Consider the following 22229-nt stretch of genomic DNA (forward strand, 5'->3'; position numbering starts at 1 on the left):
GGGATTCATGTTCACAAACGTCTTTGCAAATATATTGGACACTTGCCTTCAACCAGAAATATTAAATGCAAAAGCAATGTAATTAATTCAAATAGTTATGCTTTAGCTGGAACACTTATTGGCTTGTTGAGATTGCATGAAGATAGCAAAACACAATTTGCTTGCTATCTGGCAGATCATATACACGAGTAAAACAGGTTGGACAGGAAGGGAAGTGCAGGATATCGCAGGTCAGCTACAGAAAGAGCATAGGTTAAAGGTGCAACATATTCCTTAGCATGTTCGTACATAAGTATGCAAACTACACAGCAAGAAGATAGTCAGGATCATAGGGTGCAAGAGTAGTTTGTCAGAAATAGCCTTGAGTGCGCAACAAAACTGATTTTTCTGCAGAAAGCATGACATAATCGGCATTAACAATTATAGAGCAAGCCGCAGGGAGAACGTTTACTGCAATGGGCAAGGCCATTTATTAAAATCAAATATTTTAAAAATTGGCCAACAAATTAGGTCTTAGGCAGTTATGTCACTGGGTACAGTGGAAGGAACAACTATTAGAAGTTCACTTACTGCCTTCATTCAAATAAACACATGGATCAGCCAATGTAAATTGCTCATTGCTGATCTATTTGTACAGGTAGATATTGAGAAGGTACTCCAGTTTGTTAGGTAGTGAGGTCCATTTCCCCATCAGGATATTCAGCTTTTTTGCAATTGAGGTTGGTGTGCCTTTTGAAGGACTGCTCCCTCCTCTCCCATGAGATGTCAGAGTGCAGTCAAAGTTTAAGCACCTTATACTATATTTGTGGATGATATACTACACAGCCTATGGTGTTGAGGGAAGAAATGATTAACATGATTGACTAGGATCCAGGTAGGGAGTAAATAAAGTCTTTCATTATAAGCTGATCCAGAAGATCTAGATGCATGGAATTCAGTGACTTGGTCATATGGATTAAAAACTGGCTAAAGCATTGTATTGGAAGGCCATTAAACTGGCTGGCTGTGACCAATGGAATTCCACAGATAACTGTGCTGGGCCCATTGTGATGCGTACAAGTGACCTGGACAGGTTGGTCAGCAAGTCTGCAGGTTAACAAGGTATACAGCAGGATCTAGATCAACTACACAAATGCAGAGTCTAGTCTGAGAAAATGTGAGGTGTTGCACTTTGGGAAGTCAAATGTACTGAGAAGGTATATGGTTAATGGGAAGACCCTTAACAACACTGATGTGCAGAAAGATCTAGAGATCCGGGTCCTGAAAGTGGTAACACAAGTAGATAGAGTGGTAAAGGCAGCCACATGGTACGGCATGCTTACCTTCATTACTCAGGGCATAGAGTATACGAGTTAGGGAGTCACGATGCAACACTACAAGACTTTAATTAGGCTGCATTTGTATCATTACATGCAGTTCTGGTCACCCCGTTACAGGAAAGATGTGGGGGCATTGGAAAGGGTGCAGGTTTGTCTAAATGATGCTTGCATTAGGGGGTGTGAGCTACAAGGGAAGGTTGGACAAACTTGGATTGTTGTCCTTGGAACACAAGAGACCGAGGGTAGACCTGATAGAAAGTATAAAAATATAAGGCATACACAGAGTAGAGTCAGAACCTTTTATTCAGGGTGGAAATGTTAGGCCAGAGAGCAAAGTTTTAAGATAAGAGAATGTTTAAAGGACATTGTGGGGAAAAGTTTTTTTAAATACAGTAGGTGGGTTGTCGAACGGCTGCCAGCAGTGATGATGGTGGTGGCAGATAAGATTGTGGCATTTAAGAGGCATTTGGATAGGCACATGGACATGCAGGGAGTGAAGGGGTGTGCATCATGTGTAGACAGATGGGTTTGGACTTTCTTGGCACCATGGTTTGCAGACATTGTGGGCCAAAGTGCCCGTTCCTATGCTTTACGTTAAATCTAGCAGAGTGCTCCACTCTGGGTGCATCAAGCTCATGTTCTGGAACCACACTCATCCAGAAGGGAGTATTCCACGCAACAAGATGTGGAAAATGTTCCATCCCTTGACTTGTCGCCAGTGTTTGCACCTTGCCTGATTAGACTTGACAAAAGTGGCATTGAGGAGTCTGTCGCCACCTCATTGTGACTTTCAGAGCCATTGTTATATACCCCACCCATCAATGGTGGGGTGTATAACAATGGGTGGGGTGTATAACAATGGGTGGGGTGTATAACAATGGGTGGGGTATATAACAATGGGTGGGGTATATAACAATGGGTGGGGTATATAACAATGGCTCTGAAAGTCACAACGAGGTGACGAGACTCCTCAATAGTCAAAGATCATGTCAATTATCATTTACCCAGTGAGGACCACATTACACGGGAACATTTTGAAAACAATTGGAAATGTACTTCAAAATCATGAAACCTGCACTAAATTACAGAAATGCAGGACTGTTGAACAATTCTTCAAAGTAAATTAGCATTACGAGTTGAGAGGCCATTGAGACACCTGCGCAGATTAAAACAAATGCATTGGTAGCCACTTCTTACCTTCCCACAATGATATCTTTGCAGCCTGTTGTTGTCACAAAGATATTTCCTTCTTTACTTGCTTCATCCATTGTTGTCACCTCATAACCTAGAAAGTACAATGAGTTTCACCACTTGTACTCAAGCTAAAACATCAGTCCAGGAACATGTTATGCAAGACATGGCATTAAGTTAGTAATTCTGGGGTGAACGTGATGTCAACGGACAAGCTGTGGGCTACCACATTAGTGACTTTGACAGAGATCAGTGCTCAACCCAAGGCTCTGGGAGTTTAAACTGTCAGGTTGGAATTTAAATAATATATTCCTAATAATATATTCCTTTATTCGTCCCACTCTGGGGAAATTTACAGTGTTACAGCAGCAAAGTGGACAGCAAGAGATCATTCACTATAAATAAAAGATACATAAATTGTCATCAGTTTTCTGTGTGTTCTTAGCTGTTCTTGTTGACTCGTCTGCTGGGAGCAGTGCTGGTTGTGCAGAAGCACAGCAGCGGGAAGGAAGGACCTCCTATGTCTCTCCTTCACGCACTTGGGGTGAAGGAGTCTGTCACTGAAGGAGCTACTCAGTGCAGTGACAGTGGGGTGGGAGTCGTTGTCCAGCAGCGACACTGTCACTGCACTGAGTAGCTCTCATCACTGATAATGAGAGCAAGGTTGGCGTTACTGGAACAGTAGAGCCCCTCAGCAAGCACGGCTGTGCAGCACTCCCCTGACATAGCGGCTGTTAGATGAAGCGAGCGAGCCAGAAGGAAGTATCAAGTTGCTGGAAAGAAACCACAACCAAGGCAGCACCTGAAGAGAAACGCACTGTAAACTATATAAAATATCAATTTTCTCCACAACTGCTGTCGGGTCTACAGGGTACTTTGAGCATAATTTTCATTTCAGATTTCAAGAATTTGGAGTTTTTTTCCTCTTGGTGAACTCATTTGACATCATCCTCAATCTACCAATGTAATAGATGCATCAGTCTAGTTAACATTGATAGAAGCAACCTCCTTCAGGGACATCGCAGCACTGTGGCGCAGCGATCGAGTTACTGCCTTACAGCGAATGCAGCGCCGGAGACCCGGGTTCGATCCCGACTACGGGTGCTGTCTGTACGGAGTTTGTACGTTCTCCCCGTGACCTGCGTGGGTTTTCTCTGATATCCGGTTTCCTCCCACACTCTAAAGACGTACAGGTAATTGGCTTGGTAATTGTTTAAAAAAAATATTGTCCCTAGTGGGTATAGGACAGTGTTAATGTGCAGGGATCGCGGGTTGGCACAAACCTGGTGGGCCGAAAGGGCCTGTTTCCGCGCTGTATCTCTAAATTAAAAAAAACAACCTTAAATGGCAATATAATTGCAAAAAATTGGAATAAACTCAAACTGCTAAGAACGAGGTTGGCACAAAGCATTAGTAGCAGCAACAAATGTACACCTAATCTGATCTCATGGTCCCGCAAATCCTCACTCCCCACGGGACCAATCCAGGGTCAATACTGGAACACCATAAATATAAATCGAGTGCAAACCTGGTGAAGGCAGAACAGGTATTTGTGCTGAAAACCAGCACAGAACCAAATGACCAACCTATAGCTTAGACAACTCTCCAGTCTTGTCATACTCAAGAAGCGTGGTGGCATATTAAACACAACAGGGGCAGAAGTGTTATGAACATACCTGTTCTCAGCAACACAATGGTCCTGCAATCAAGCTCAAAGGCTGAGGATTTCACACCTATGCTCAGTCAGAAGTCCAAAGTACACGATACATTCCTGCTCCCTCTTGAGGGGTTATTAGTCTTCTGACAACTTTTCTCACTCAATATACATACTAGCAGAACTCTGCTAAGCACTGTGCTTATAGCAATCCAGGATCATTACACGATGCATGTGCTCCAGACAAGCTGCAGTATATTTACAACATCAGCATCTAGCCAATGTAGTGGAGAACTGTGCAGATGAATGCATGACTGAGGAGATGGTGCAGGGGGTTTAGTTTTTGGATCATTGGAATCTCTTCAGGTGCAGAGGCGACGTTTACAAGATGGACAGGTTGCACCCAAACAGGACGGTGAATTTGCCAGAGCTAATCTGAAAGTAGCTCCTCTAAGCCTGGACCTCAGTGAATCATCACAACTCCAGGGTGTGACAGCAAAACTTCTTCAGGACGATCCTGGGTCCAGCTGCTTCAGTTGTGGCATCAATGACCTTTAAGGTCAGAGGCATGAATGGTGACTGAAATTGCACCACATTTAGAATTCTATTCACACCTCAGCAAATGATCTCAACCATTTGCCCTACATGAGCACAGGAAAAGCCTTTACGTCGCTCTCCAATTTTCACATCATCTTGACAATCATCACCATTATTTCAGTGTCATTAGTCTAAATCCAAGAACAGCAGGTTTGCTTTCAAGGTTTAGTAGGCTTCCTCTTATTATGGTTCAGAGTTGATTGCAACATCATTGACTGGAGTGCTTAGAATCAGGAGTCAGTCTTAAAATAAAATATGCAGGGGAGCCCCTGGGATCCAGGGATGAATCTTTGGAATTCTCTACTGGAGGAATGTGGAGACTCATGCAATTGCTAAAAATGTATTTATCCATCATAAAAATCAAGGGATATCAGTTCAGTGATACAGGAAACAGGCCCTTCAGCCCATCAAGTCCGTGCTAACTAACGATCACCCATACACTCGTACTATCATACCTACTTGGGACAATTTATAGAAACAAATTAACCTACAAGCCTGTATGTCTTTGGGAGGAAATCAGAGCACCCAGAAAAAACCCACGTGGTCACAGAGAGCACAGATAAACTCGGCGCAGACAGCATTCGTGGACAGGACCAAACACAAGTCTCTGGCACTGTAGGAAGAAACCCTAGCTGTGACACTGTGCTGCCCCATTTTTTAAAACTTTGTTTTGTTCCTTAAATTTTTCTATTTTAATTTTTTTCTGCAGAGGGGGCAGCAGAACATGGGAGTTAATGCAATGTTGAGCAGACAAGGGACTGGCTGACCTAGTCTGTTTGTTATTTTGTGCTTTCCTACCAAAGACCTCAATTGAGCTCAACTGGTGAATTTGTTTGAAGTTATTATCTTCTATATCAGTATAGGTTAAAAGTTGTGCCGCTGTGTTTATCCACTCTTACCTTCCATCGCAGCCTGTAGAGCATTGATGGGGTCGATTTCTGTTACAATAACTCTTGCTCCAAAATTTCGTAGAGCCTGCACACAGCCCTTGCCCACATCACCATATCCTGCCACCACTGCCACCTTCCCAGCAATCATGACGTCAGTGGCACGCTTGATGCCATCAATAAGCGATTCTCTGCAACCGTAGAGATTGTCAAATTTGCTCTGCAGAAAGAATGAGATGAAAGAGAACCAATTCCACACCCAATAATTCACCCTCATCAAGGTGGCCACTTTGCAGAGTCAATCCAGGCAGAGATCAACAAGCGTCAATGGAAAGCTTAAAGGCAGAAGCAGAACGAAAAACAACACAGCTGCCAATTAACTTCACTCAAGCTTAGGGCATCATTAGCTCAAGATACTTGTAAATGACGGACATGACCACTTTAGTGCACATGCTTATCCACCACTGTGATTTTCCCCGATGAAACAAACTCATTGTTCCCTATTTTCGTTCACTTTGATCAATTAAAAGCTTGTGATCTGTCAATGGCTGTTCCAAAAATCAAGAAAATGCTATAAAACCAAAACCAATTCATGCACCTCTTAGAATACTGAACCGGCAGATAATTAAGTGCCAGGGATTTGTCAACTTCTAGTGCCATTCATTTACCCAACCCAAGGCAGGAATTCAGCACCATGGTATTATCCCACAAGATGTAGAAAATCAAGGACATGGTATTCCTACAGCCTTGTATACAAAAAGGACTCGGCTTCAGCCCACCTGACCGAAATGCACATCAGGCACCCACTCTGAAGTCCTGGATAGCCTCTTTAGTGAGCTAATCGCTTCAGAATTATCAGCTGCACAAAAGTGATGGCAGAACTGTGGTCACTGTTCTGCAGGTAGTGCAAAGTCCACTGGGGCTATAAACAGGAATACCGTGGTGGATACTATAGGGGTGGGGTTTAGCCTCCATGGGGAAAGCAGCATCAGCATGCCTCCCTAGCACCAGGAATGTCTGAACACTGCACAATATTCTAAAACAGAAGGGTAAACAATCAAAGGTTGTAGCTCACATCAGTAACAAAATAGCACTGCAACAGGCCCTTTAGCCCACCAGGTCTACGCTGAACTTGATGCTAATTTAAACTGCTCATCTGCCTGCATGTGGTGCAGATCCCTCCATTCCATTGCAATGTGTCTAAATGCCATTTAAATGCTATATCTGCTGTCACCACCTCCACAGTTTGCACTTTCCAGGCACCTACCACTAAAAGTAAAATGCCATTCTTGTTTAAACTTGAACTCAGAGGGTGCAGAGAAGATTCACCAGGGTGTTGAACAAGCACTCCAAAATACATTTATAAATTCAGATTGCTGCCAAAAACAGATATCTAAAGCATCTTGCAAAGGCTCCAAAACAACTTTGCCCGATTGCAACTTTCAAGTCTATGACAGAAGGAAACATCTAAATGTGGGAAGCTAGAGAGGAAATTGCAGGTGCCCAGGTTGGGACTTACAATCATTAAATCTGGGCAAGGTATCAGAAGACTCAAGGGTGGCAAATGTGCCTGTTCACAAGGAAAAGCCTGGAAACCATAGTCTAACATCTGTGGTCGGAAAGTTAGAGAGCATTCTGAAGAATAAGATATACATGCATTTAGATGGACACGAGCCGATGAGGTATAGTCAGTGCAGTTTTGTGCATAATCTCATGAATTTGATTCGGTTTCTTTGAAGATTTGACCAAAAAGGCTGATGAGGGCAAAACCGTGGACAGTGTCTATATGGACGTCATCAAGGCATTTGACAAGGTTCTGCAAGGTGGACTGCACTTTATCGGGATGTATCACATCATCACTTTGGCAAGGCCACCAGCATAATCAAGGACGTGTCTCACCCCGATCACTCCCTTTTCTCCCCTCTCCCATCAGACAAGAAGTGTGACAACAAACACCTCCAGCATCAGGGACAGTTTCTTTCCAGTTATCAGGCAACTGAATCATCATATCAACAACCAGAGAGGAGTTCTGAGCTACTATCTACCTCATTGGAAACCCTCCGACCAACTTTAATCGGGCTTTATCTTGAACGAAACATTTCCTTTAATATGAATCTATACACTATGGATGGCTCGGTTGTAGTCATGTACAGTCTTTCCGCTGACTGGTTAGCATTCAACATAAGCTTTTCACTGTACCTCAGTAGACATAATAATAAACTAAAGGTTAGATTGCATGAGATCCAAGGAGAGCGAGTTGAACGAAGAATAAATTGACTTCATGGAAGGAAGCAGAGGGTGATGGTGGAAGGCTGCTTTTTGGACTGGGGGCCTGTGACTAGAAGTGTGCCTCAGGGTTCGGTGCTGGGCTCATTGCTGTTTGTCATCTATAATGAATGATTTGGATGAGAACGTACAAGGCATGATTCGTAGGTTTGCAGAAGACACCAAGTGGGTGGTATTGTAGATAGCGAGGTTGGTTGTCAAAAATTGCAGCAGGATCTTGATCAGTTCGGCTGAGGAATGGTTGATGGACTTTAATACAGAGAAGTGTAACGTTTTGCATTTTGGAAAGTCGAACTAAAGCAGGATCTACAGTGAATGGAAGGGTTCTGGGAAGTGTTGTAGAGCAGAGGGATCTAAGAGTGCAGGTACTTAGTTCCTTGAATGAGGTGTCACAGGTAGAAAGGGTGGCCAAGGAGGCTAATGGCACATTGGCCTTCGACCAAATATCGAGTATATAGGTTGGGAGGCAGACAAAAAGCTGGAGTAACTCAGTGGATCAGTAAAATAGGTAAAAGGAATAGGTAATGTTTCAGACAGAAGAGTCTCGACTTGATATGTCACCCTCTTCCTTTTCTCCAGAGATGTTGTGTGACCCGCTGAGTTACTCCAGCTTTTCGTGCCCATCTTCAGTTTCTCCTACACATAGGTGAGAGGTTCTGTTATAGTTGTACAAGACATTGGTGAGGCCACATTTAGAATATTGTGTTCAGTTTTGGTCACCCTGTTACAGGAAAGATGTTAAACTAGAAAGGGTAGAGAAGATTTACAAGGATGTTGCCAGGACTCAAGGCCTGAGCTGCAGGGGAAGGTTGGACCGAAAAGGAGGATGACGGGTGATCTTAGGTGTACAAGATCATGAGAGAAATAGATAGGGTAAATGCCCAGAGCTGGGGAATCAAAAACCAGAAGACAGATGTTTAAGGTGAGGAGGGGAAAATTTAATAGGAACCAGAGGGACAACTTTTTTTGGTAGATATATGGAACAAGCCTGCTGGAGTAGCTGTATTCAGTGGTGGACCTGTATTTACAAGAATCCCTGATGGGAATATTGCCTTGGTTTGCAAAGCATGGAGTGGATTGCGTTAAGTGAACAATGCACCGAGAAGTTTCTTAGAATGTTACCTTAGTGACAGAGTCGTTCACATTAATGCAAGGAACTTTGAGTGTCTTATTCTTATGCATCTTCCAGAGATTGTGGACTCCAGTTGTCGTCTCTTCTGAGATTCCTTTGATTCCTGCAGGATCAATAGGCAACAATTATCCCACTCTCACTTAAGCACATCGTGGTCAAATAAAAATGAAAGTCACGAGGAACAATTAGGCAGAAGAGGCTTGTTTAATCACAAAAAAACAAACTCAGGAATAAAGAGTAGCTATCTGCATCTACAAGATAACATGCTACATTTTAATTATTGTGATCTTAAACCCATCAGTATTCAAGGAAATGGCCACCAGCACTTCAATAAATTAAATCAACTGACCTCGCAAATGTGAAAAACCTGTTAACAGTACCAATTAGACTATCGTGGCTCAAACTTTCATAATGTTATCAATAATTCCAAGAATAACCAAAGGATAACAAATTGTGCCTGCACTGCAGTTCCGCCCTCTTCATAATCTGGTACTTGAAACATTTTACTCTGATATATCAAGGACACCAATCAGCATTTGCATTCTAAAGAGTTATTAGGTCATGAAAATACTAACAGGGCCCATAACAATTGGTATCCTAATCCTATTAATATTAGCTAAATCCCTCAGAGTCCTGCCATCACTATTTTGTGTACATGATTCTCCAAAACTGCAATAATAACAGCACTGGTTAACAACCAGTGGTGCAGTTATCTTCTCCATTCTTCTATTTCTTAAGCATGATCTACAGATTCCGTTTCTTCAGAACCATCTGGATTGAATTACAATAACGATCTTTTCTAAAGTGGTCCCATTTGAGTAAAAGTTATACACCGATCAGCCAAAACATTATGACCGGATGAGCCAAAAGATTATGACCACATGTCTAATAAGCTGTTGGTCCTCCGTGTGCAGCCCCATATGCAGCAGGGTGCGATGCACTGTGTATTGTGACACATTCCTCCCATGACCACCATTAACATTTTCTGTGACTTGTGCCACAGTCGACCTTCTGTCAGTTCAGACCAAACGAGATAGCCTTCGTTGCCCTCGCGTATCGATGAGCCTTGGGCGCTCAAGTCACCAGTCGGTTTGTGGTTTGTCCCTCCTCGGACCACTGTCGGTAGGTACTCACCACTGCTGACCGGGAGCACCCCACAAGCCTTGCCGTTTCAGAGATTCTCTGACCAAGTCTTCTGGCCATAACAATTTGGACCTTGTCAAAGTTGCTCAGGTCTTTACTCCTGCCCATTTCTTCTGCATCAAACACATCAACTTCAAGAACTGACTGTTCACGTGCTGCCTAATATATCCCACCCCTTGACAGGTGCCATTGTAATAAGATAATCAATGTTATTCACTTTGCCTGCCGTTGGTCATAATCTTTTGGCTGATCGTTGTATAAAATAGTATTTGGCAGTTAGAAACATAGAAAATAGGTGCAGGAGTAGGCCATTCGACCCTTCGAGCCTGCACCGCCATTCAATATGATCATGGCTGATCATCCAACTCGGTATCCTGTACCTGCCTTCTCACCATACCCCCTGATCCCTTTAGCCACAAGGGCCACATCTAACTCCCTCTTAAATATAGCCAATGAACTGGCCTCAACTAACTTCTGTGGCAGAGAATTCCACAGATTCACCACTCTGTGTGAAAAAAAAAGTTCTCATCTCAGCCCTAAAAGACTTCCCCCTTATCCTTAAACTGTGACCCCTTGTTCTGGACCTCCCCAACATCTGGAACAATCTTCCTGCATCCAGCCTGTCCAACCCCTTAAGAATTTTGTAAGTTTCTATAAGATCCCCTTCTAAATTCCAGCGAGTACAAGCCGAGTCTATCCAGTCTTTCTTCATATGAAAGTCCTGCCATCCCAGGAATCAATCTGGTGAACCTTCTCTGTTCTCCCTCTATGGCAAGAATGTCTTTCCTCAGATTAGGAGACCAAAACTGTACGCAATACTCCAGGTGTGGTCTCACCAATGCCCTGTACAACTGCAGCAGAACCTCCCTGTTCCTATACTCAAATCCCCTCGCGATGAATGCCAACATACCATTCGCTTTCTTCACTGCCTGCTGCACCTGCATGCCTACTTTCAATGACTGGTGTACCACGACACCCAGGCCTCGTTACTTCTCCCCTTTTCCTAATCGGCCACCATTCAGATAATAGTCTGCTTTCCTGTTCTTGCCACCAAAGCGGATAACCTCACATTTATCCACATTATACTGCATCTGCCATGCATTTGCCCACTCACCTAACCTTAGGTTGAAATCAAAATTGTCAGCACAATAAACAAATACAATTGCCCTCGAAAGTTTTCATCTAGCTCAAGATCTTTTCCATTTGAGACACAAGCCGACAACAGGACATATTCATTGCCTCCTTTGCTAAAATCATGTAAAAAAATGTACATCATAACACACGACTACTAATCTGGCAAGATCTTGAGCAAAACAATAGCAGAGGCTTTTCACCTTGTAGAAGTTTAGGATGTTTAACGTGGACTAGATTTGTAAGATCGCCACCATCATCCAAAATCATATTGAGGGCTTTTCCATCACGGAAGTACAGTGTCTGCTCAATGCACCAAATGTATTCTTCATCTGTCTCCCCCTTCCAAGCATACACTGCAAAAAGGAAAAAGGTGACATGAAGTACAGCCCCAGCAAAAGCTCAGTTCTGACTTACTTTTAAAGTACTAAATATAAATTAATTGTTCACCTTATGCTGCATTTCAGAATGGCCCAATCGCCAATACAAGGCAAAAAGGCAAGGCAGATTTCACACTACAACTTGTGCCATTTGATACAAATCAATTACATCAATGTGCTGAAAGTAAGCTACATGTGAGGACATTTGCAAAGCAACAAAGTGGCAACCAAAATTGTTTACATTTATGGAAACAATTGGGAGATTTGTACTGTACAGGATATCTATTTCAACAACAGCTCGAGCTGACTACTTCCATTGTTTTTTTATTCATTTACGGGATGCAGGCTTGCACAGGCAACCTCTAATCCTTGTGTGAATATAAAATAACAGTTTGGCTAGAGGGCCGAGGAATGAGAGGGAAGTTAAACAAGGACAGGACTTTCAGTGAATGGTAGGGGCCTGGGAAGTGTTGTAGTGCAGAAAGATCGAGTATAGGTGCATGCTACCCCAAAAGTGCTGTCACAGCTAGATAGGGTGGTAAAGGCAGCTTTTGGTACATTGGTTCCCATCAGTCCGGATATTTACAGAAATAAAATGTTCTGTTATAGTTGTACAAGACATTGGTGAGTACACATCTGGAGTATTGTGTTCAGTTTGGACACCTTACTATAGGAAGGATATCATTACGCTGGAAAGATTTTAGAGAATATTTATTTGGAAGTGCCAGGACTTGAGGGGCAGAGCTACAGACTTTATTCCTCAGAGCATTCAATACTAAGATATATTCTAAGTCAAGGCAGGTGACAATTTAATGACATTTAAAAGCCATTTGGACAGGTAAATGTTTAGCAAGGGCTGTGAGAGATAATGGGCCAAACCTGGGCAGGTGGGACAAACATAGATGGGACATATTGGTTCGCATGGGCAGGTTGGGCCAAATGCCTGTTTGAGCCATAGTACTGTATAATAATGATATATTCTATGGATAAATTAGCTAAAGTTTAATTGAGCCAAGTGCAGATTAATTCCCCAAACTGAAAACAAATAGTTCTCAAAAAATTGAGAACTGTGATCATTAGTCGGCATTTGAGATGAAATAGTTATACTAACCGGGAACTCCAGTCTTGGCAATTGCAGCAGCTGCATGATCCTGAGTTGAGAATATATTGCAGCTGGACCATTGAACCTGAAATGAGATCAAAGCCTGTTACAAAGATAATATGGACTTTAACCTCCCAGTTACAGCACATTACACAGAGTAATCAATTCTACATCAGACGTGAAGCAGGAGTCACGTACTCATTAGAACTGTAGCACTCCAAATCTCGAATAGATCACAGAAAACTAAGAATATATATTTCAATTCTGAGACATTGTCAGCCAGTGTGCCTTAAGGCAATGGTAGGGAAATTATTGAAGATTCTTGGGGACAATATATTATTTTATTTGAACAAGCATGGACATTAGCAAATGGCAGCATGGCTGTATGTGGAGGTGGGAAAGAGGGGCATATCTTAGACACAATGAATTTGTTGAGGAAGTGACAAAGATAATTGAAGTGGGAAGGGCAGTGGAGGCAGTTGGCATAACTTCAGTAAATCATTTGGTAAGGTTCCTGATAGGCGATTAAGCCAAACAAGATGCATGATTTGTTAAATTGCATACAAAATCGGCTTGGTCATAGAAGATGGAGGGCAGCACGGGGAGGCATTTTTTTAACTGGAGGTCTGTAAGGATCCATGTTGGGACCTCTTGATGGGGTATAAGACTTGGATGTAAAAGGTCAGTGAATTTACAGATCACATGAAAATTGGAATTGCAGATAAGGATATAGACCAGTTAAAATGTGGGCAGAGGAGTGGTAGATGGACTTTAATCCAGAAGTGTTGGCGTTAGGAAGATTAAGTGCAAGAGGAACACATGTACTGAATGTCAGGACCCTTGGGAACACTCATTTGCAGAGGGATTTTGAGGAGCGTCCATAATTCCCTGGTGGTAATAACAAGTGGATAGGGTGTGAATGGAGACGTGCAGCGTACAAAATTGAGCCATAGTTAGAATAGACTGTCACGATTCTTCTCCACCCATACCCCAGGGTCAAAATGTCATACTAGAAAGCATGGATTTACCATAATCCTATCAAACAATTAGCATAATCCCATCAACCAGTGATATATTGCGACCCATTTTTTCTTTGCTAATTTAAGACTCTTCCTACACTTTTACTCGAGGTCTATTGGGAAGCAGATTTTTTCCCAATCAAGAGCAACGAGCAGCTCTGGACAGCTGCCAGCTCATAAAATCTGCGTCCACAGGTGGATTATGGACTATGGCACAAACCTATGTGCTATGTACATTTGTGCAGTTAACCTCAACAAACAGGGCAGCAAACAAGAAAGGCATTGCTGTTCAACAACAAATAGCACAGGGTAAACGTAGCCTTACAATTTCTTGCTTTCTCCACAGAACCATGCACCCCAATCCATCTTCTTGATTCCTGCTGGAAATTCCTCGCTAATTTCAACCTTATCTCCAACCCCACTTCAAGTTCTGTATAAAGGCAAGTCATGCTCCAATTGATCAAGCAGCCTTCCATCAGCCATTGACAATGCTCCTCTCCACCACCCCCACAATGTTAACATCAATCTCCTGTGCGAAGGGGCATCCCGAACTGAAACATCATCTATCCATGTTCTCCAGAGAGGCTGCCTGACCCATCGAGTTACTCCATTGCTTTGACGTTGTCAACCAGCATCTGCAGTTCCATGTTTCTCTCATCCGCTCTCTATTCTCACACTACAGTCCAGTTTTGCAATAGTTGATTAGTCAGGACCTCTAGCAACATACCCTTTCACCACCTCCAGAATTATTATGTGCTAAACTTTCAGCTATCTTCACAAATTTAATTACCAGTGATTTGACTGCTCTCACCTCTCAACCATTTCCTTGCCTCGTTACTCCAAATGCCGAGTAAAATCCACTAGCTAAACAGTAGGAAAATTAAATGCATTATTTTCAACAGCAACACTCGTTCCGATAACTGTCTCCACCGAATCAGGCAACTCAAAGTATCAGTAATCTATAATACTTAAATGATCTTCTCTACATTGGAGAAACTAAATACAGATCAGGTGATTGCTTTGTGGAATACCTGCTTTCAGCCCTCAGGACAAACCCTGAGCTACCTGCTGTCTGAAACATAGAAATTAGGTGCAGGAGGAGGCCATTCGGCCCTTCGAGCCAGCACCGCCATTCATTGTGATCATGGCTGATCATCCACAATTGATAATCCGTGCCTGCCTTCTCCCCATAGCCCTTGATTCCACTAGCCCCTAGAGCTCTATCTAACTCTCTCTTAAATCCATCCAGTGATTTGGCCTCCACTGCCCTCTGGGACGGAGAATTCCACAAATTCACAACTCTGGGTGAAAAAGTCCCTTCTCATCTCAGTTTTAAATGGCCTCCCCTTTATTCTAAGACTGTGGCCCCTGGATCTGGACTCACCCAACATTGGGACTTAAATTCTTCATCCACTCTATTCTGTGGCTTCTTGCAGTGTCAGAGGCCCAGTGCAGGTTAGTGGAATGGCACTCATCATCTCCTTGGGCATGTTACAGTCTCAATGTTAAATTCTACAATTTCAGGTAACTTGATTCAGGTCTGTATTAGTCATCCAAGAAAGGTCTCGACCCGAAACATCACCTATTCCTATTCTCCAGAGTTGCTGCCTGGCCTGCTGAGTTACACCAGCACTTTGTCTATCATCCATGTGTGATATCTGCTCATTGTTTATACTTCCTTTTCTCTCTTGGAGTGGAGGACATACCTAGCATGATCTACTGGGCTTGCTCTCCAGCTCTGCATTTTGCAGCTGCCACATTCTTGTGTTCTCAGCCTCTAACTGCTCCCACTCACTTATTGACCAGATAATACTGTTCAAAACACAAAGCAGGTCAGGCAGTATCTGTGGAGGGAATGGACAGGTGACATTTCAGGTTGGGACTGTTCTTGAAGTTTGTTTAGTTTATCCTCATGTCATCTCAGTTTTACACCAGGATAGACATCGCCTCCCCCTCCCCCATCTCTGCAGCTTTCCAAGCTTTTTTTAGTTTTGATTAAGGGTCTCTAACCTGATGCGTTGGCTGATTTGTCCTCCCACAAATGCAGCCTCATCTGCTGAGTACTTCATGCATTTTTTGTTTCAGATTTCCGGTATCTGCAGTTCATTTTCTCAAATGATCAAAATTGATCTGGATTGAACTTTGACCTCACATTATTTCCATCCACCACATGCCCAACCCAGTGTCCACCCTCCACACAAATTCAGCACACAAGCATTTCATTCCATTAAAGTGGCAACACACGTATACAGAGCAGCGAAGAAAGCACCTGACACTCCTGCTTTCACTGGCCAGAGCATGGAAGACAAGAGTTGGAACATCATATTATATCGTATAAGACATTAGTGAGACCACACTGTGGAGTATCATGGAAATTTACGGTTGCTCTGCTACAGGAAGGATGTCATTAAACAGGAAAGAATGCAGAAAAGATAGATATTACTGAGATTAGGGTGCTCAAATTATAAGGGAAGAATGGACAGTGGTAAAGTTTTCCTTGGAGCACAGGACGCTGAGGGATGACCTTGGGGGTTTATGAAAATCATGAGGGACATGAAAAATCATGACAGTGAATGTTCAGTCTTCATTGCAGGATTGGTTTCCCATTTCCCAGAGTCCACAACTAGAGGAAATAAGTTTAAAGAGAAAGGGAAAAGATTGAAAGGGGTTTCAATGGGCAATGTTTTCCACCAAGGGCTGTGGCTGCGTAGAATGAGCTGCCAGAGGAAGTGGCAGAAGTAGGTACAATTACAACACAAAAAATATTTGGATAGCTACACAGGCAGGAAAATATTAGAGGAATATAGGCCAAATGCAAGCAAATAAGACGAGTTCAGATAGGCAAATTAGTCAGCATAGACTGGTTGTGGAAAAAAAGCCCATTTTTGTGCTGTATAACTACAGTGCGCTCCACAATATTTGGGACAAAGACCCATCATTTATTTATTTGCCTCTGTACTCCACAATTTGAGATTTGTGATAGAAAAAAAATCACATGTAGTTAAAGTGCACATTGTCAGATTTTATTAAAGGTCATTTTTATACATTTTGGTTTCACCGTGTGGAAATTACAGCAGTGTTTATACATAGTCCTCATTTCAGGGCACCATAATGTTTGGGACATAGCAATGTCATGTAAATGAAAGTAATCATGTTTAGTATTTTGTTGCATATCCTTTGCATGCAATGACTGCTTGAAGTCTTCGATTCATGGACATCATTAGTTGCTGGGTGTCTTCTCTGGTGATGCTCTGCCAGGCCTGTATTGCAGCCATCTTTAGCTTATGCTTGTTTTGAGGGCTAGTCCCCTTCAGTTTTCTCTTCAGCATATAAAAGGCATGCTCAATTGGGGTCAGATAGGGTGATTGACTTGACCACTCAAGAATTGCCATTTTTTAGCTTTGAAAAACTCCTTCGTTGCTTTAGTTTGGGATCATTGTCTTGCTGTAGAATGAACCACTGGCCAATGATTTTTGAGGCATTTGTTTGAACTTGAGCAGATAGGATGTGTCTATACACTTCAGAATTCATTATGCTACTACCATCAGCAGTTGTATCATCAAGGAAGATAAGTGAGCCAGTACCTTCAGCAGCTATATCCAGGCCATAACACCCCCACCACCGTGTTTCACAGATGAGGTGGTATGCTTTGGATCTTGGGCAGTTCCTTCTCTCCTCCATACTTTGTCTTGCCATCACTCTGATATAAGTTAATCTTCATCACATCTGTCCACAAGGCCTTTTTCCAGAACTGTGGTTGCTTTTTTAAGTCAAGTCAATTTTATTTGTATAGCACATTTAAAAACAACCCACGTTGACCAAAGTGCTGTACATCTGATTAGGTACTAAGGAAAAAATGAAACATACAGTAGCACACAAACATAACAGCACATACAAAACAGTTCACAGCGCCTCCTCAATGAGCCTCAAATGCTAGGGAGTAGAAATAGGTTTTGAGCCTGGACTTAAAGGAGTCGATGGAGGGGGCAGTTCTGATGGGGAGAGGGATGCTGTTCCACAGTCTAGGAGCTGCAACCGCAAAAGCGCGGTCACCCCTGAGCTTAAGCCTAGACCGCGGGATAGTGAGTAGCCCCAATTCGGCCGACCTGAGGGACCTGGAGTTAGAGAGGTGAGTTAGAAGATTTTTGATGTAGGGGGGGAGGGGGGGGGAATGTCCATTTAGGGCTTTATACGTGAATAGGAGGAGCTTGAAGTTGATTCTGTACCGTACAGGGAGCCAGTGGAGAGAGGCCAGAATCGTCGTGATGTGGTCCCTTTTACGGGTACCCGTCAGGAGTCTCGCTGCGGCGTTTTGGACCAGTTGCAGGCGGGACAGGGAAGATTGGCTGATCCCAGTGTATAGGGAGTTGCAGTAGTCCAGGCGGGAGGAAATGAAAGCGTGAATGATTTTTTCAGTGTCGTCGAATTGGAGGAAAGGTTTGATTTTAGCTATGGTACGAAGTTGGAAGAAGCTGGCTTTTACCACAGCGTTGACTTGCTTGTCAAATTTTAATGCAGAGTCAAATATAACGCCGAGGTTTTTGACATGCGGTTTGACTAGGCAGGATAGGCTTCCAAGACTGCCTGTTATCGATTTGATGGAGTCGGGGGGGGGGGGGGGGGGGGCGAATAGGATGACCTCAGACTTGCTCTCGTTTAATTGGAGGAAGTTCTGTGCCATCCAACATTTTATGTCCTCAAGGCAGTGTAAGAGGCTGTTTAAATTTGACTGGTTGTTGGGGTTCAGGGGAGGTAAAGCTGAGTGTCATCGGCATAGCAGTGGAAAGAAATGCCGTGCCTTTGAATGATTTGGCCCAGGGGGAGCATGTATAGAGAGAAGAGAATGGGGCCTAGGATGGAGCCTTGTGGAACTCCGCAGGAGAGGCTAGCTGGAGAAGAGGAATAACTGCCTATGTTGATGGCGAAACTCCCATCTTTGAGGTAGGAAACGAACCAGCTCAGGGCAGTGCCATCAATGCCAACCGCGTACCGGAGACGGTCAATAAGGATGGTGTGGTCCACTGTATCGAACGCTGTGCTGAGGTCGAGAAGGAGCAGGATTGCAGTCGCCGGTGTCGATGGCGAGAAGCAGGTCGTTGTGTACTTTCAACAAGGCAGACTCTGTGCTGTGGTGGGCTTTGAAACCTGACTGGAAACTTTCCAGGATGGTGTTTTGGTGTAGGTAGGGCACTAATTGGTTTAGAATTGCCTTTTCAAGGACTTTTGACAGGAATGGCAGTTTGGAAATGGATCTGTAGTTGCTAGGCAAGGTGGGGTCTAGGTTAGGTTTTTTCAGTAGGGGCTGGACCACCGCGTGCTTGAAACAGGTTGGAACAGTACCAGTGGCCAGAGAACTGTTGATAATAGAGAGGATGCTGGGACCGGCTATTGCAATGACATCCTTCAGAAGGGCAGTGGGGGCAGGATCAAGGGGGCAAGTTGCAGGTTTCATAGCGGAGACAAGCTTTGCAAGGGAGGATAGAGTGACGGGTTGGAAACAGTCCAATTTAGATGAACAGACTAGTGAGACAGCTAGGTCACGGGTGGGAGGGGAAATGTTCATTCTAATGTTCTCAACTTTGCTGGTGAAAAATTTAGCTAATTCTTCGCACTTAGCAGGGGACCCAACTAAGCTGGTACTGGGGGCGGGACATATGACAGAGGTAATTGTGCTAAATAGGACCTTGGAGTTATGAGAGTTTTTGGAGATAAGGTCGGAGAAGTATTGTGCTCTAGCAGACTTTACTGCTTCCTGGTATTTGAGAAGATTGTTTCTCAGAATTTCGAAGGAAATTTGAAGCTTGTCACATTTCCACCTCCATCCTGATTTTCTGCACTCCCTTCTTAGGGCTTTGGTGGTGTCATTGAGCCAAGGCCGACCTTTGGGCTTAGGCTTTTTCATTTTAAGGGGAGCGATAGAATCCAGGATATTAAATAAAGAGGTGAGATCCTCAGTGCTGAGATGGGGGGGAGAAGCCTCAATAGTGAGATGTTGGGGGCAGCTGTGAGAGCCTCGGAAAATTTACTGGCAGTCAATGAATTTATGTCGCGGGAGTAACGAACAGGGAGATGAGATTTTGCGGGAGATAAAGGCAGAGATGCGTCAAAAATGATAGCGCTGTGGTCCGATAGACAAGCCTCAGTAGTTTCAATGTTGTAGATTGGGAATCCGGACGATAACACTAGGTCGAGAGTATGGCCTAACTTGTGAGTGGGTCCCGTGGTGTGAAGAGTCAGATTGAAGGACTCAACCAGGTGCATAAATTCACTCACAAGAGGCTTAGTGGGACAGCAAACATGAATGTTAAAGTCAACAAGAATCATGACCCGGTCAAATTTGGGCAAAATGCTAGAAATCAGATCAGCAAATTGGGTGATGAAGTCCTTATGCATTTTTGGTGGGCGATACACAAGAACAATTAAGAGGGGATACGCTAGGCCTACTTTAATTAGTTGCACCTCGAAACTGGAGAAATGATCAGCGTTCAGGAGGCGGCAGTTGAAATGCTTCTTAAACACAGTGGCTAAGCCCCCACCGCGTCCGGAGAGCCTAGGCGAGGTGAAAAAGTTAGTCATCAGGACAGAGTTCCACAAGTGGAGCAAGCTCACCAGGGTTAAGCCAGGATTATGTGACAAGTAAGAAGTCCAATCCACGGGTGGTGAAGAAGTCGTTGAGGATGAAGGTCTTGTTCGGTAAGGATCTTGCGTTGATCAGGGCCAGCAGGTAAGCTTCGGTCTGGTAGCGGCTCCCACGCCAGCAGGCGGAGGTTCAGGGAGACCACGCCGCTGCGCCTCACAGATGGCCTTGCTGGGAGCCCGTGGGCCGGCAGTCCAGGGACCGGGATGATCGGTCGAAGAGCGGCATACCTGAGCTCGAGGGAGCACCAGTGGATGGAGCGGTAAGGTCGACCAGGTCTGACTTCGCAGCGCTGGGCGAGGTAGGCCGCTGTTGGATGAGCGCGGGCGAGGTTTTTTAACGTTTCAAATGTTCCCGCGCGTTTACTCCACCTCCTAGCGCGGTTCGTACGACGGTGGATGCAAGGCTGGGCCCGCACATCTACCGGGAGTTGATCGAGGAGCGATCGCTGGAAGAAACTTTGTCCGGGACCTGGACTGAAGAAGTCGATGATGGAGGGTCGGGTCAACAGGAGGGTTCGGCGTTCGTAGACCAAAGTGGCTCGCAGAACACTAGGATCTCTAGGTGAGCGACGACAGGCAGCCAAACACAACGGCGCGGCCATCTTGGAGGAGTTAAGTACTTCTTGGCAAACTGTAACCTGGCCATCCTATTTTTGTGGCTAACCAGTGGTTTGCATCTTGCAGTGTAGCCTCTGTATTTCTGTACATGAAGTCTTCTGCGGGCAGTGGTCATTGACAAATCCACACGTGACTCCTGAAGAGTGTTTCTGATCTTTCGGACAGGTGTTTGGGGATTTTTCTTTATTATAGAGATAATTATTCTGTCATCATCTGTGGAGGTCTTCCTTGGCTTGCCAGTCCCAGTGCTCTCGTTCTTCTTAATGATGTTCCAAACAGTTGATTTTGGTAAGCCTAAGGTTTGGCTGATGTCTCTAACAGTTTTATTCTTGTTTCTCGGTCTCATAATGGCTTCTTTGATTTTCATTGGAACAACTTTGGTCCTCTTGTTGATAAACAGCAATAAAAGTTTCCAAAGGTGATGGAAAGTCTGGAGGAAAGACTAGGTGCTGAGAGCTCTCTTATACCAGCATTAAGGAGGCAATTAAACACACCTGAGCAATTACAAACGCCCGTGAAGCCATGTGTTCCAAACATTATGGTGCTCTGAAATGGGGGGTACTATGTATAAACACACTTATACAGTGTTTATACAGTTATAAACACTGTATAAACACAATGAAACCAAAAAGTATTAAAAAAAATTGGAGGAACAGCACCTCATATTTCACTTAGGTAGTTTACATCCCAGTGGTACCAACATTGACTTCTCTAACTTCAGATAGTCCCTATCTATCCCCTTCCCCTTCCCAGTTCTCCCACCAGTCTTCCTGTCTCCTACTACATCCTATCTTTGTCTCACCCCATCCTCTTACATCAGTCTGAAGAAGTCTTGACCCAAAACGTCACCCATTCCTTATCTCCAGAGATGCTGACTGGCCCGTTGAGTTACTCCAGCATTTTGTGTCTACCTTGAATAAAAATGGCCTTTAATAAAATCTGACAAGGTGCACTTTAACCATATGTGATTTTTTTTCAATTACTATTCTCAAATTGTGGAGCCTTTAGAAGATGAAGAACAATTTGATAGAAGCGTGAAATTATGAGACACAAATAGGGAAGATAGAGCCCTTTATGCAGGCTGGAAATGTCTGCAACATGCTATCAGGGGAAGTGGTGGAAGCAGATACC

General features: G+C 43.8%; 1 protein-coding gene across 1 annotated transcript in view; it reads right to left on the reverse strand.

The window, feature by feature from the left end:
• Positions 1-22229, reverse strand: part of ahcy (adenosylhomocysteinase) — a 39694-nt gene that overhangs the window by 6364 nt on the left and 11101 nt on the right. The window contains exons 3-7 of the mRNA XM_078418608.1: positions 12832-12907; positions 11544-11696; positions 9057-9169; positions 5661-5868; positions 2517-2604 (exon numbers count right to left, since the gene is read on the reverse strand). Of these exons, the coding sequence (XP_078274734.1) occupies positions 2517-2604; positions 5661-5868; positions 9057-9169; positions 11544-11696; positions 12832-12907 (638 nt within the window). The remainder of the gene's footprint in view (positions 1-2516; positions 2605-5660; positions 5869-9056; positions 9170-11543; positions 11697-12831; positions 12908-22229) is intronic.

Source organism: Rhinoraja longicauda, chromosome 22, assembly GCF_053455715.1.
Source record: "Rhinoraja longicauda isolate Sanriku21f chromosome 22, sRhiLon1.1, whole genome shotgun sequence".
Classification (NCBI taxonomy): domain Eukaryota; kingdom Metazoa; phylum Chordata; class Chondrichthyes; order Rajiformes; family Arhynchobatidae; genus Rhinoraja; species Rhinoraja longicauda.